Below are 12922 nucleotides of genomic sequence, written 5' to 3'. Positions count from 1 at the left end.
ATAATTGATTAGTGCCCTAATGTGAGGATGATTTATATTCAGCTTTATCCAGACCTTGCCTTGGCAACACTCCTTTCAAGCCTGTAAAAGGAGACATTTGGTCCAGCAGAGAGATCCCACTGATGGGGGGAGTTGACTTTGCTGATTCCTTGCTGAGTTCTTGGTATGAGCCCTTGGCGCATGCAGAACTCTTGAAGCTGGTCAAGCAGTTTAGTATGAATTCTCAGGCCCCACCAGGTCCTTTCTTGTTCCCTATCAACCAAAACATTCTTCTTTATGCTAAGTGTCACTTTTTCTTCCTCCGATTTTCAGGCTTTGCTTTTGATTTGCAGCTGTCAATTTTAGAAGTAGTTTCCCACCATCTTGGAGAAAGAAAGCGAAGGGGCAGGAGCAAGGATGAAGACAAAATTAAAATATAGGCATCACTTCAAAATGATGCTCAGGGGGGATTAGTTTATTAAAGGATGCAGTAAGTCCATTGTGTTCTAGTATATATCATTTTCTTCTATGCCACTTAGGGTTGGATAGATTGCATTGTTTAATAAATTTCTTCATGTCAAGCATCATTTTGAGGCTTTGCCTCTCTTTTTCCCACCACACAAGAGTCGTTCCTTAGCAGCTGCATGGCTTTTATTACAGCATCCTTGGTGGAGAGGTAATTACATATTATGAGGCTGTGTGTGGAGTAGAATAGATGATAGAGTAAATTAATCAGGCCCTACACCTGACGTGCCCTGACCATAAATTAACTTAATTATATACCAGTGAATGATCTTGGGATTCAGTTTAGATAAATTTCCTCCCTGATATTTTATATGTCTGTTTTGTTTTGTTTAAGAGTGAATTAGTTTGCCATTCTCAGCATATTAGCATGCAGCGCTTGGCTTTTCTCTTGGGCCTTTTGCTGTTTAGGACACAGAACTGCGACAGAGAATATCAGCTTTCATTTGAGGCCTGAGGGAGGGAATGAAAGAAGGTACCCGAAGATTTGTCTGGGGTGGAGGTAGTGGGCTGCTGATTCATGCAGAATTGGGCTGACAACTTGTCATGATTATATCCGAGCATCTTTTATATAGATATATAGATGTGGACATGGAGAGATAGAGATAGAGAAGCAGCTGGTTATTTGCACTTACTGCACAGCCACCCAGGACGATTCTTCGTCAGATTTGATAGCTTGATGTGGTGTCTTTGGGACCTAAGGACTTTTAAAGGCAACAGGTCTTTGTGCTGTCTCAAATCTCAGCCTAAATGCCACTGGAAGTGAGAAAAGGCACTATTATATTTCACTGAGAACACAATACAGTACAGTTTTTGCTGGGAAAGTGTGTGCAAAAAGGGGAGGGGAGCAAAATATAAAAGACTTTTAAACTTTCGTTTTTAAAAAAAATTAGATGCATGTGTTCCAGTCTGGAAACACACAGTGGGTGCATTTTCTGAAAAGCCTGAGAATTTAGAACAGCAAACAGTTTCTTCAGAAAGGATAACTATCTGTTGGACAAACATAGAAAAGTAATTTTCTTTTAATCATTAGATTGTTTCTGCCTTCAACTAGTTCAGTTTTCAGCACAGTGCTATCCCATTCTATACCTCAGATGATCCAGCCCACAGCAACTATGACGATTCAGTTCGGTGTACTGCATGCTACCTTATCACGGGCTAAGTTTATCCAAAGTGATTCAAAGGTAGTAGTTGTTCTGTTAGCATGGTTGTTATCCTATATTCTCACCATGAACAAATCCTATCAAATTCATTTGGGCTTACCTTTGAGTAGACATTATATGATTGTACTCTTATTATTAGTTGTTTCAAGAGGATGATGATCTGTGGTTAGTCTGGGAAAGACAATAAGACAGCTTGGCTCCCAGCTAGCTGGAATGAAACCCAGGTGGACTTTTGAGGAGTGTGGTTCAGAAAGCAGAGGCACAGAGCAAGCAGGAAAGCTACTTCCTCTTTATAAGCTGCAGAGACCACCGGAGAGGCAAGTGGTGAGGAGGAGGACTTACAATACAGAGGGCGACTGTGTTGGAGATGAAAGGGCAGCCAAAATACTGAAAGAGGGAGGTTCTGGGAGCTGATAATTGGTGTGTGAGAGGGATAGGCTGTCCTCAGTCGTTGATACCACATAATGTTTTTAGGACCAAGAGCCAAAACTTAGAGCAGCCTGAAGCTCTGTCTTCTGTGAAGAAGCAAGCTGAGAACATTTTGTTGCCTTATGAAGAACATGTTGTTTTGTTGAATAACTTGTCACATCTATTGTAAACATGGCTAGCTAACCCCAGTTAATACAACACAGGTCACAGCAAATAAAACAGATAGATACAAATAAAATAGCTTCATAGGAAACAGCTGCTTCAAAGCCAGGTGTCCCTCCTCTTCCCACATTTAATGGTGGGGTCCGCCTGACACAGTCATCCTCCTCTAACTCTCCCAAGCCAGTTGACCCATTGCACTACTCATCTGTATCTGTAACACTCATCTATATTTTTTTCAGCAGATGAAATGAGACCTTTAGCCCTAGCTATCAACCCTACAGATATTTTCAAGAGGGATAGGAAATAGCAGAAAACTGCAGGTTGTACCACCCACTCTTGTGGTCTTCTTTTCTCCTGCACAAAAAGTTGCTGGTTCAGAGCATTAGCTTGCTGATGGCACCAAGGGGGAAGAAGCAAAAGGCCAATCTTAGACTCGTTGCCAACTGCTGTTTATTCCTACATTGTTTTATTGCTTCCTTCTGGCACCAGCTCCTTCCAGCGTTACCTTCATTATTTAAGGTGACTTAGATATCAGCTATTATGATTCCTGCAGAGCTACAAAGCAGCTGCCCTTGGAAAATAAATCGTATTTTGCAGCCAGTAGCAGCTAAAACAACTAGTTTCTCCTGCAACCAGCAGTGATCTGCAGGTTGTGGAAAACTCCTCTCTTCAACTCTGCAAGACATTGCTTAATAGCTGGGCTCCACACAGGGCTCTTTTTGTAGTAAGAAGGTACAGGTCCCGCTAAACTATTTCTCAATGCAGAGGCTGTTTGAACTTCTATAGACTATATGGAAGAGGAGATTGTGTCTTCGTCTGATTATATCCCCAGAATTTGTGACTTTCAAACCTTTTTTTTTTTTTTTGTATTGAGAACTCATAATAGCTTTCACCTATAGAGATCAACCTAGCACGAGATAGATAAAGTAGGTTTTCCCATGCCATATTTGGAATAAATGATGTCATTTTCACTGGATAGTTTATGAAGGTTTATGTTGTCTATACATTAACTCTTTAAATGTAAAAAAATACAAAAACCTGTCTTTTAAAGCTTTCTTTGATGGCTATAACACATAATAGTTGATTTTTATATTCTCAGTGTCTTGTTCCACAGTCCCTCCCTGCCCACGTTGTGCCCACTAGCTGTGCCAACAATAATTTATGCAAACAATCACATTAGCAAGCTGATATGCTTCCCAGACAGAACAGTGTAAAGTAGTCAAAAAAGGGGGTGCCTCAACTGGCTAATTGTAAGGACACCCTCCCCACAACATCTCTCAAAATGGAACTCAATTCTCTATATAAAAAAGAATGTCTGCATATCATGTTAAAGCTGAACTGCGGAGAGTGACAGAATATCTTGAATACTTCATATATAGGTATGCAGGCACAGCCATTATTTAATTTATTCTTATTTTACACTGTTTTCCATTTACTTAAATTTCAAGACAGTGTGTACACAATTGATTTCCACAAATTCATATTGAACGACACTGTATTTTCAGTTGATTTCATAGGTGGACTTGTTGACACTTATTCTACCAACAAACCCCACCCCCACCCCATGGAACATTTTGAATAAGCCTGCAAAGCTTGTAAATTAAGAGATTGGTCAAAAGGACCGCATTAATCCTCCTAACTACACTGAAATTTTAATCTGCTGCTCAGATAGGTTTGGCATGAGATTACTAACATTATCTCTAACTCCCTCAAGATGCAATAACTATTTAAAATGTGCCGGCAGAGTCACTTTACATTATGTGACTGCTATCCGATCTACCAATGAATGCTCCATAGGTTTTATGTAGCAGTGGTTTTTTCCCCTGCTTTGTGTAAGAACGTCCCAAGACACACTGGCCTCAGGCATCAGCCATTTCAGTGATCAATCCTCGTTGGCTTGGTTCAGATGCAAGAGGCTCTGCAGTCCACATTGGTAGCTTCCATCGGCCGGAAAGCAGCATCCATCTGTGGGTATGAGGGAAGGCATGAGTCTCATGGGCTGGGCAGAAGGTAGATCAAGATCTTTGGGTGATTTTCAGGGGGGTTTGCTGTAGATTGACAAGAGTTTCTCACTCCTGGTTATTCCCAATAGCGACAGAAGCAAGATCTCCCTCTGTCTGTAAGGACTCATCCAGACTGTTGTTTGCTCTGATTCAGCAATAATGAGCAGGTTAAAAGATGTTAAAAGAATGAATGACAGTAGCTTCAACATTTATTCTTTAGTATATCCAGTTTAAAACATGTTAAAAAATTATCTGAATCTCCACCTGAGACCCTAGTGCCAGGCTGGGTACAATAGGAGACCCTCCAAGTGTCCCTATTTTCCAAGGACAGTCCCAGATTTGCAGAAGCCATCCTGGTTTCTGATTTGATCCCAGAATGTCAAATAGGTGGGGAATTATTATTATTATTATTATTATTATTATTATTATTATTATTATTATTGACATCCTTATTTTCATTGGAGAAATGTTGGAGGGTATGGAGTAGTACTGGGGCTTGATGGACAAATAGCTTGACCTGATTCCCAGCACTGCTGGTTTTCTCTGGGGGGAGAGAATACAAAAACAAATTTTCCTAGGGACCTTGTGTGCCTGTGCAGTCACAGACTGCAAATAGGCTCTAAAGAATGAAGAATTTCAATGACCAAGGTGAATTTCCATTAAAAGCCAAGCTGCAGAAAACAATTTGGGTAGGCAGTGAACTGTGCCATCCCCTAGTTTCTCGATTCTGATCTGTCGGCGGTGTGGCAGGCTGCCCACTTGGATTCACAATAAGATAATTGGTATCAGTATCTGTTGCAAATGGGCCAGGAAAGCTGCTGCGTTCAGAGCTAATGGGCCTTTCACTATCCAAATTGTGAAAAACTCCACTCTCTTTCATGCTCAGAGCTGGAGGAAAAGAACGGCATTTTCTAACTTTCATTCAAACCTGAAAGCACTCGTGCGCCTTTAGATTTTATTTTATTTCTCGGCATTCTTGCTGCCAAGTTATTCATAGAGGTTTCTGCTGCTCCCTATCCCAAAGCCTCAGAGCAGATAACAATCCATTAAGAACAAATAAACTATTCAGTTAAAAATGAATAAAGGTTATGCAACAGACAGGCTGAAACATGATGTTAAAAGGTGAATCCATTCCTGCACCCTCCCACAGAATATTATGTATTATTTATGTCCCTTAGGCAATTGGCATGCCAAAGCACAGCTTTTCCAGAATCACATTGACTGTTGCTGAATGCTGTGTCAGAACTGCCATGCTCCATCTAACTCTGCCTTCTCCACAAGAGTTACCTACTGTGTACCTCCAGTAGGGATCAATGGGGCTGTCGCTGTTGGTTTCTCTCAGTTTCTCATTTTTGCCAACCGGAAGTTTGGTTTGCCCTATTTTTGCATCATTTCTATGGCTTGGCCAAAATAGGCTGGAAGGCCAAATGGGGAGACTTGGTGGGCTGAATGTTCCCCACCCCTGTTCAAAAATATCAGCTAAAAATCTCCAGAACTATTGCTTTTCTAGTATAGTAATGCCCTGAAAAATAGGTGCTGCTAATCACCATGAAGCTGTTACATAAAGGGCCAAACTTTTTAACAACAACAAAAAGAGGTGCCAGTACTGTGTATCCTTGAATACCCCCTGAAAAAAGCACTGGTGATGCTTAACTATGGGTGTTTACAAGTGATCAAAACATTTCACATGCCTTATCTACCTGTAATACTTACAGCTGTAGGGAAAGCTAATATTGGTATCTTGTATTTTACAGATGGGGGTGGAGGGCTGGGGCTGAATGACTGTGCGGAAGCCTGCTTAGTGATGACATTCAGATTGGGGCTTTCTGATTCATAACTTAGTCTCCCATTCACCTATGTGCACATTTCTTCAGTGTTAACTAATTAAGTGGTCAGTCAACTAATTGATCAAACCAACCCATACAATTAACAAATCTTCTTTGACTGAGCAACAGCTTTACTTTTAATGACCCAAAATAAAAAATTTAACCAAAGAACTAAAAGTTTACAAAACAAAAGAACTAAAGTTTTACATCTGCAAGGGCACCCAAAGCAGCAATTTGAACTTCTAATAAATCCTCTTTTTATTGAACATTTTAATACACCCATTTAATTTGGGTGAAACAAATACTATGGTTGGTTATTTATTTATACCCCATATTAACAGAAAAGCACTCTCAACGTTGTTATTTCATTTATTACATTTGTCTCTCACTTAACAGTGGAAACTGCTATGTGTCTTCTCAGAAATAAGTCCTGTTGAGTTCAGAGGGGCTTTTCCCAAGGCAGATGGGTATAGAATTGCTCCCTTAATTGTAAAAACCCCTGTACTGCTTTCAGAAATTGATTAAATCACAGAACAGTACTCAAATACAATAATAGTATGGTTAACATCAACATAACCTAGTCTTAACACTTGAAATGTAAACACAATCTGAATTTGAAAAGCGTAAGTGGTAAAACGATCCTGTGGAGATTAGCCTGAATAAAATGTTTGCCATTGTTTGTTGACACACTGACAACATCACAGAGCTCATGGAATATAGAAAACAGCCTCCTTTCTCTCCTCCCCTCAGTAACTTGTATATTCTCATTTCAGGTCGAAATAAGTAATGAGCACTGATGGAGCTGTCCATTACTTTTAGCAACATTTTGCTGAGGAATCAACCTGTTCAAAGGGAGCACCAGCCTTGCAAGACCGTCTTACAGAAGAGACGCAACATGCATTTAACCTGGACTGTGGATTCCTCTACCAACGTGGGACTGAATAGATCAGCCACAGACTCATTTTTCTTATCATTGTTGTTAGGTGGATTCCTGTTAGATTATCTTGAATTTTCTTTTAATTATTCACTTTTATGGACACTTGTAAATTGTAACCTTTTTTCTTTTTAAATAATTTTTTTAAAACAAATATCTAATGTTTAAGGCATGAAATAATTGAATGTGTGTGAGGTGAGGGGAGTTTCCCCCCCAGAATTCAGCCAGTATTTTTGGACTAATGCGACCATACTGTACCTGCATGTGCTAGTCGTTATTTCACACACAGAGACAGACAGACAGACAAACACACACACACACACACACACACACGTTCCTCAGAAAGCACCAGGTTGTGGGGCAGTAGCAGTGGGGAGCTACAACTGGGACACAACATTGCGCTCTGCACTTACAGTGGGACAGTTTGCCATGGGAAGCCATGGTTAATAGTCTGCCATGAACGAGGAGATCACTCCTGCTTTGCTCCACCCCCAGCACAAGCAAAAGCAACAAACCACAACCCTACACTTAGGCACTTCCAGACCACCTGTTTATTGACCATTCATCCTGACTTGTTTGCAGGGAGTGCTGACAACATTCACTGTTTAATGAGCAGCCTCTCTGATTTGCTTGCAGGGAGGTTAGATGGTATTGACTCAAATAAAGTATTATCCCACACTTCCCAGTGCGTTTCTCTGCCACTTTTCTTATCACAAAAAGTCCAATTGGGGGGGAGGGTGAATTTGTTGCACAAGATCTACAGATAAGCTATAATTGCCCAACCTGAATTTGCTGGTTGAATCCATCTGAAAATAGTGGCCATGTGGAAGCCCAAAACGGGGGGGGGGGGGGGAGGGAGTTTCAGTTTCTCTCTGAGTAGCAAGTGTTCTGAAGCCAATGTTTGTTCTTGGCTTCCTGTTAGTGGCTTGCTTCTTTGAAATAAACCATGTTCGTCTATTAAGGATTGTGGTTTGTTGCTCCCGCTTGCGAAGGAGCAATCTGCATGTTCATGGTAAGCCATAAGCTATGAGCCATAAGCTTACCATGACAGGCCAATGAGGACGTTTCAAATCCTATGATCAACCTACTGTGTATGTAGGAATTCTATGCTGCAATTATTTCCCATTGATTGTAATGATCACCATCGTTATCTAAATATCGTAAGAGCCCAGGTCTGTGTGTGCTTACTCAGATGGAAGCCCCACTGAGTTCAATGGTGCTTTCTCCCAAGTAAGTAAGTATGCATAAGCATTTATAACCTAATTTGCATATGGCTTCTTTGCCCAGGTTGCCCCCTTCCATACATGCATTAACTGTTGTTCTTGATGATCGGTAGAGAAATGAATGGAAACACTGTTTCATTCTCCAGAAATTCAGGGCAGATGCCTGTAATTTGCACACATGGTCTTTTAATTTTTCTCCTAAGAAGGAGCCAAGTATGAATTTATACTACACTGGGGTAAAGAGCCAAGGGGTGGCACCAACTACAGCCTTATGATCCTCTGAGGGTTCATGATGCCCTTAACTTAAAAGCTGACCAGAAGGCATTAATTATGAAAATATGTATAAAAATTTGTAAAGTTATCTGTAAATACCTTTAGAATATGAATATGCATCAATGTGGCATTTTGGGTTTTTTAATTTAGTTTCCAATGGTATAAAAAGTGATGCACACAAGTGATTCTTTTGTCTGTATATTTGGCACTATCTGAATTAGTTACTTGTCTTTCTTCCTCTTCTGTGTACTGTAGGAAAGTATTTAGCTCGGTTCCCATGGTGCATATTCCTGGGGACTCTTGCCAGCTGTCTACAAAATCAGTTCTTCACAGGGTGCAGAATTATATGTTTTCCCAGGGGCCCAATCACTGCTCTTTTAGTAGGGAACACAGAACTGTTCAGAACCTATTTGTGATGTTCATCCACTTCTCTCTTCATTTGTGTTTGCTTTATTTACAACAAATATGATTTCTGTAACCCACTCCATCTAGTGCTCTAGCATTCAACGTCTGTTTTCTCTGTCTTTATGAATGGGAAGTAAGTGGGTTATTGTTCAAAAAATACAGAGAGAGTTTGATTATATCCTTTCTCAATTGGTGGATATGACTAATATTTTGTAATTTTGCTGTTATGTATTAAACTATTTCAGGGTGGGTTGATGCTAATGGCAAGTAGGTCAAGAACCTTTCTGTGCTGCAGATTAGGGCAGGTCCCCATGAATGAGCAAGAGAAAGATTGCTGCAAATCCTTTAATGTGGTTGGAGATGGGAAACATCCTCTTTAGCTGCCATTGTACTCCCAACACTGAGTCAGGAGAATAGCTCTGGGAACCTGCTGTTCTGTTCCCTGGCAAATATGCTATGGGGCAGCACAGGGCACAACTGTATTTTATCCCCCAAAGTTATTTAACATCTACATGAAGCCATTAAGAGTAGTCATTTGAGTGATTTGGGGCAAGGTGCCATCATTATTCTGATGACACAGTTCTATTTCTCTGTAATATCTGAATCAGAAGAGGCTATGCCAGCCCCTGAATGTGGGAAAATAAACTGAGCTTGAAGCCTGGCAAGACAGAGGCTCTGGGGCTGAGTGGTTCTCATGTCCAAGAAATTGGCTAATTGCCTACCCTACATGGGATTGCACTTTCTCTGAAGGAGCAGGTACACAGCCTGGGGTGCTGCTGGATCCATTTGTAGACTGGAATACCTTGGCCTCAGTTGCTCAGACATTGGTCACTTCAAGACTGGACTATTGTGACACACTCTGTCTTGTTATTAAAATATTTCTGTGCCACTATATCATTTTTTAAAAAAAATATCAACATGGTTTACAACAACACTCGCTGAGGGGCTTCCTGTTCCAGAAGCTGCAGTATGAAATGCTACAGTACAATTGTGACAGGAGCGAGATCATTTATTGCACTTCTGCTCATAGATCTGCCCTAGCCGCCAACTTGTTACTGAACCAAGTTCAAGATTTTACTATTGGTATCTAAAGTCCTCAGCATTTTGGAACCAGTTTATACAAGGGATCACCTTGGCCTGCGTTTGCCTTGTCAACCACTTCAGTCGGCAGAACATGCACTTTTACAAGTATCATATAATTTCTGTTCTGTTTTTGCAAGGAGTTGATATTTTTGTGCAGCTGCAACACCTATAACTTTGAAACTCCCTGCCCATTGACCTTAGGCAGGTATTCTGGCTTTATATATATATATATATATTAAGATTTACTGGTTTTATATGTGCTTTATTGATGATCACTTTACTTAGATTAGTTTTGTTAACAGTTTTGTGGATTTTAGTTGTGTTCTACAATTTGAGAGTTATGCGATTAAGCAGTCTACAAATCTTTCTACATTAAAAAAAAATTGAATAAAAGTCCCATTATCCCTGACCATCAGCTGTACTGGTGGAGGCTGATGGGAACTGAAGTCCCAACTCTGTCTGGAGGGTCACAGGTTTCCAGGTGTAAGAAATAAGCTCACTTAAGACAGTGTATGCTAGAGAGAGAGAAATAAAGGCAACAGAGTGCACACAAAAAGGACACAACCAGCTCCCCCTGCTTTCCTCAGACACTAGGATGAATCCCGTGGCTAGCAGTAAGATTGTCATCATCACACATTTTGTTGCATACAGGAATATCTAGTAACAAAATATATCCTTCATTTATTGAAGGCATTTTCCATACGATAAATGAGTGGCCACACCAGTTCTCAACATTGCGCAGTGCAGATACCACAGGTAAGTTTCTCATTGTATGCAAAATAAGTTATGCAATAATATCTATCAAATATAATACTTTTGATCTCTCCTGCTTTGGAATTCGAAAGTTCAGGGGCAGGAGGGGCAGGCTTTGAAAGAGCAGGTCTGAGGCGAAAAGCCAATCATGATAAAAGCTGTGTGCAACATCTGTGTAAGAGGCTCTGTATGGACACCTGAACTTGGCCCTAGGAAACAAGAGATATTGCATTCTTTCAATCTGCGAAAACACCCACAAACTGCCTGACATCTATGATACGATGTGTTCCTCTGTCAAGTTCTCTCTCTCCTCCTTTTTGCTTCAGAAACACCTGATTAGAAAATCCAAGTCTGCAATCTATCAAGTTCCTCTTACAGTATTTGACAGCAGCAAACAAAAATTGATGTGCCAAATTAATTGGCCTTCCTCCTCCTAAATTCAGCCTCGTTTAGTTTCATTGTAATAAATTACAGGCCCAGAGCTGTTTTATGCAGTAAAAAAAATATATTGCCTCCTAGCCCTGTAAAGCATTCGTCATGTATAAACATTATTTCTGCATCTTCCCTTTGAGAACCCATTGTAGCCCATTCCCAGCATAAAAAGCCTTTGAGCAGAAAGAGACTGGGTGATGTTTTTCCTCTATCCATCTGGCACTCTGACCCTAAGCATTTGCATAAGCTTGTCTGTCTACAACGCAAGTGTAAATATCCCTTTTTTTATTGCATGCTGGTGTAGCCATCAGGAGCCCTTATCCTAGGAATGCATTTGGTGAAAAAAATCAGTATTATTACTGAACCACTAGAGTAGGGTAGCTTGAGCTTTTTGGGGAAAATCACAAAAAATCAATGTTTTTGAGCTGCCAACATCGGTTGCCATACATCCAGATTTTCCCAGACATTTTGCCGATTTCCACCCAGACACTGCTTCCAACTGCAGTTTTCCAGGTATGTCCAGGAAATTCCAGACGTATTGTAACCCTGCACTAGAGGCTTGCAGCTTCTTCCTATATGATGGCTGAACTGTTTTGCACCACTCTGGTAAAGTAGCATCCTTTTAGGTCCTTCAAACCACAACTAATAGCTCTGTTGGGCAGAGAAGAAGAAGAGTTTGGATTTGATATCCCGCCTTTCACTCCCCTTCAGGAGTCTCAAAGCGGCTAACAATCTCCTTTCCCTTCCTCCCCCACAACAAACACCCTGTAAGGTGAGTGGGGCTGAGAGACTTCAAAGAAGTGTGACTGGCCCAAGGTCACCCAGCAGCTGCATGTGGAGGAGCGGAGACGCGAACCCGGTTACCCAGATTACGTGACTACCGCTCTTAACCACTACACCACACTGGCTCTCAAGTAAACAGTAAACAGTACCCACAACAGAATCCAGAGTGCCCACAACAGAATCCAGAATCTTAGTGCTGGGTTCCCAGCACTAAGTACCTTCCTTCTTCCCCTCAAGTCTAGTTTTGTGCTGTACAGGAATCCCAGAAAACACATTTGGGAGACTACACACATATGCTTTCAAACCAGATGACACAAGACAGGTCGCCACATAGGAAACAAGCCGAAGAAAAGCAGTGCATCCCTCAATAAGAGCATTACTCTGAAACCAAATTACATCTTTGTCTTAAAGCTGGCAATGATGTCCCACTGGGGTGTGAGTCTGAGCCTGTTGCTGGCTCAGAACACCAGTACCTACTCGGAAGTAAGTTCCATTGAATTCAGTGGGACTTATTCCCAAGTAAATGGGTTTAGGATTGCAGCCAACTGTACCTGAGTAACTTGGAAGTTGGTGGCTGCATTCAAACAGCACTTCGTTCTATTTTCCTGATGTTTCCTTACCTGTTAATGTTCTTCTTCATGTACGCTTTCATATGGCATAAAAGTCATTTCTGGAAATCTATTGGATGTTTAGTGCTCATTTCTGCATTAATTGCTTCCAGTAAAAAAGTATTTTGCAACTCTGTTAACTCAGGAACTTGGGGGAGTTTTGTGCTGTAATTTGCCCACCATTTCCATGAATCATACCATGTGATGAAATTTGGGGTGGTATCTCAACATATAGTTCTCCCCACCCACCATTCCCATGGGTGAATCGCAGGGAACCGAAGCACATACATGCATAAAGGCTACATGTCTGATGACACCCGCTGTCATGTCACACCACACCCTTT

The 12922-nt window shown here is 41.0% G+C and overlaps 1 protein-coding gene across 4 annotated transcripts in view; it reads left to right on the top strand.

The window, feature by feature from the left end:
* The window catches only part of NKAIN3 (sodium/potassium transporting ATPase interacting 3), a 200826-nt gene extending 191018 nt beyond the window's left edge, over positions 1–9808 (top strand). For all 4 annotated transcript variants that reach the window (XM_083518081.1, XM_083518082.1, XM_083518079.1 and 1 more), the window contains one exon: positions 6858–9808. In XM_083518081.1, coding sequence (XP_083374207.1) covers positions 6858–6871 — 14 coding nt within the window. In that variant the 3' untranslated portion in view covers positions 6872–9808. The remainder of the gene's footprint in view (positions 1–6857) is intronic.
* The last annotated feature ends 3114 nt before the right edge of the window (positions 9809–12922 follow it).

This window comes from Podarcis liolepis (genome assembly GCF_965112155.1).
Source record: "Podarcis liolepis genome assembly, chromosome: 8".
In the NCBI taxonomy this organism is placed as follows: Eukaryota; Metazoa; Chordata; class Lepidosauria; order Squamata; family Lacertidae; genus Podarcis; species Podarcis liolepis.
This window is presented reverse-complemented; position numbering and strand designations above follow the sequence as displayed.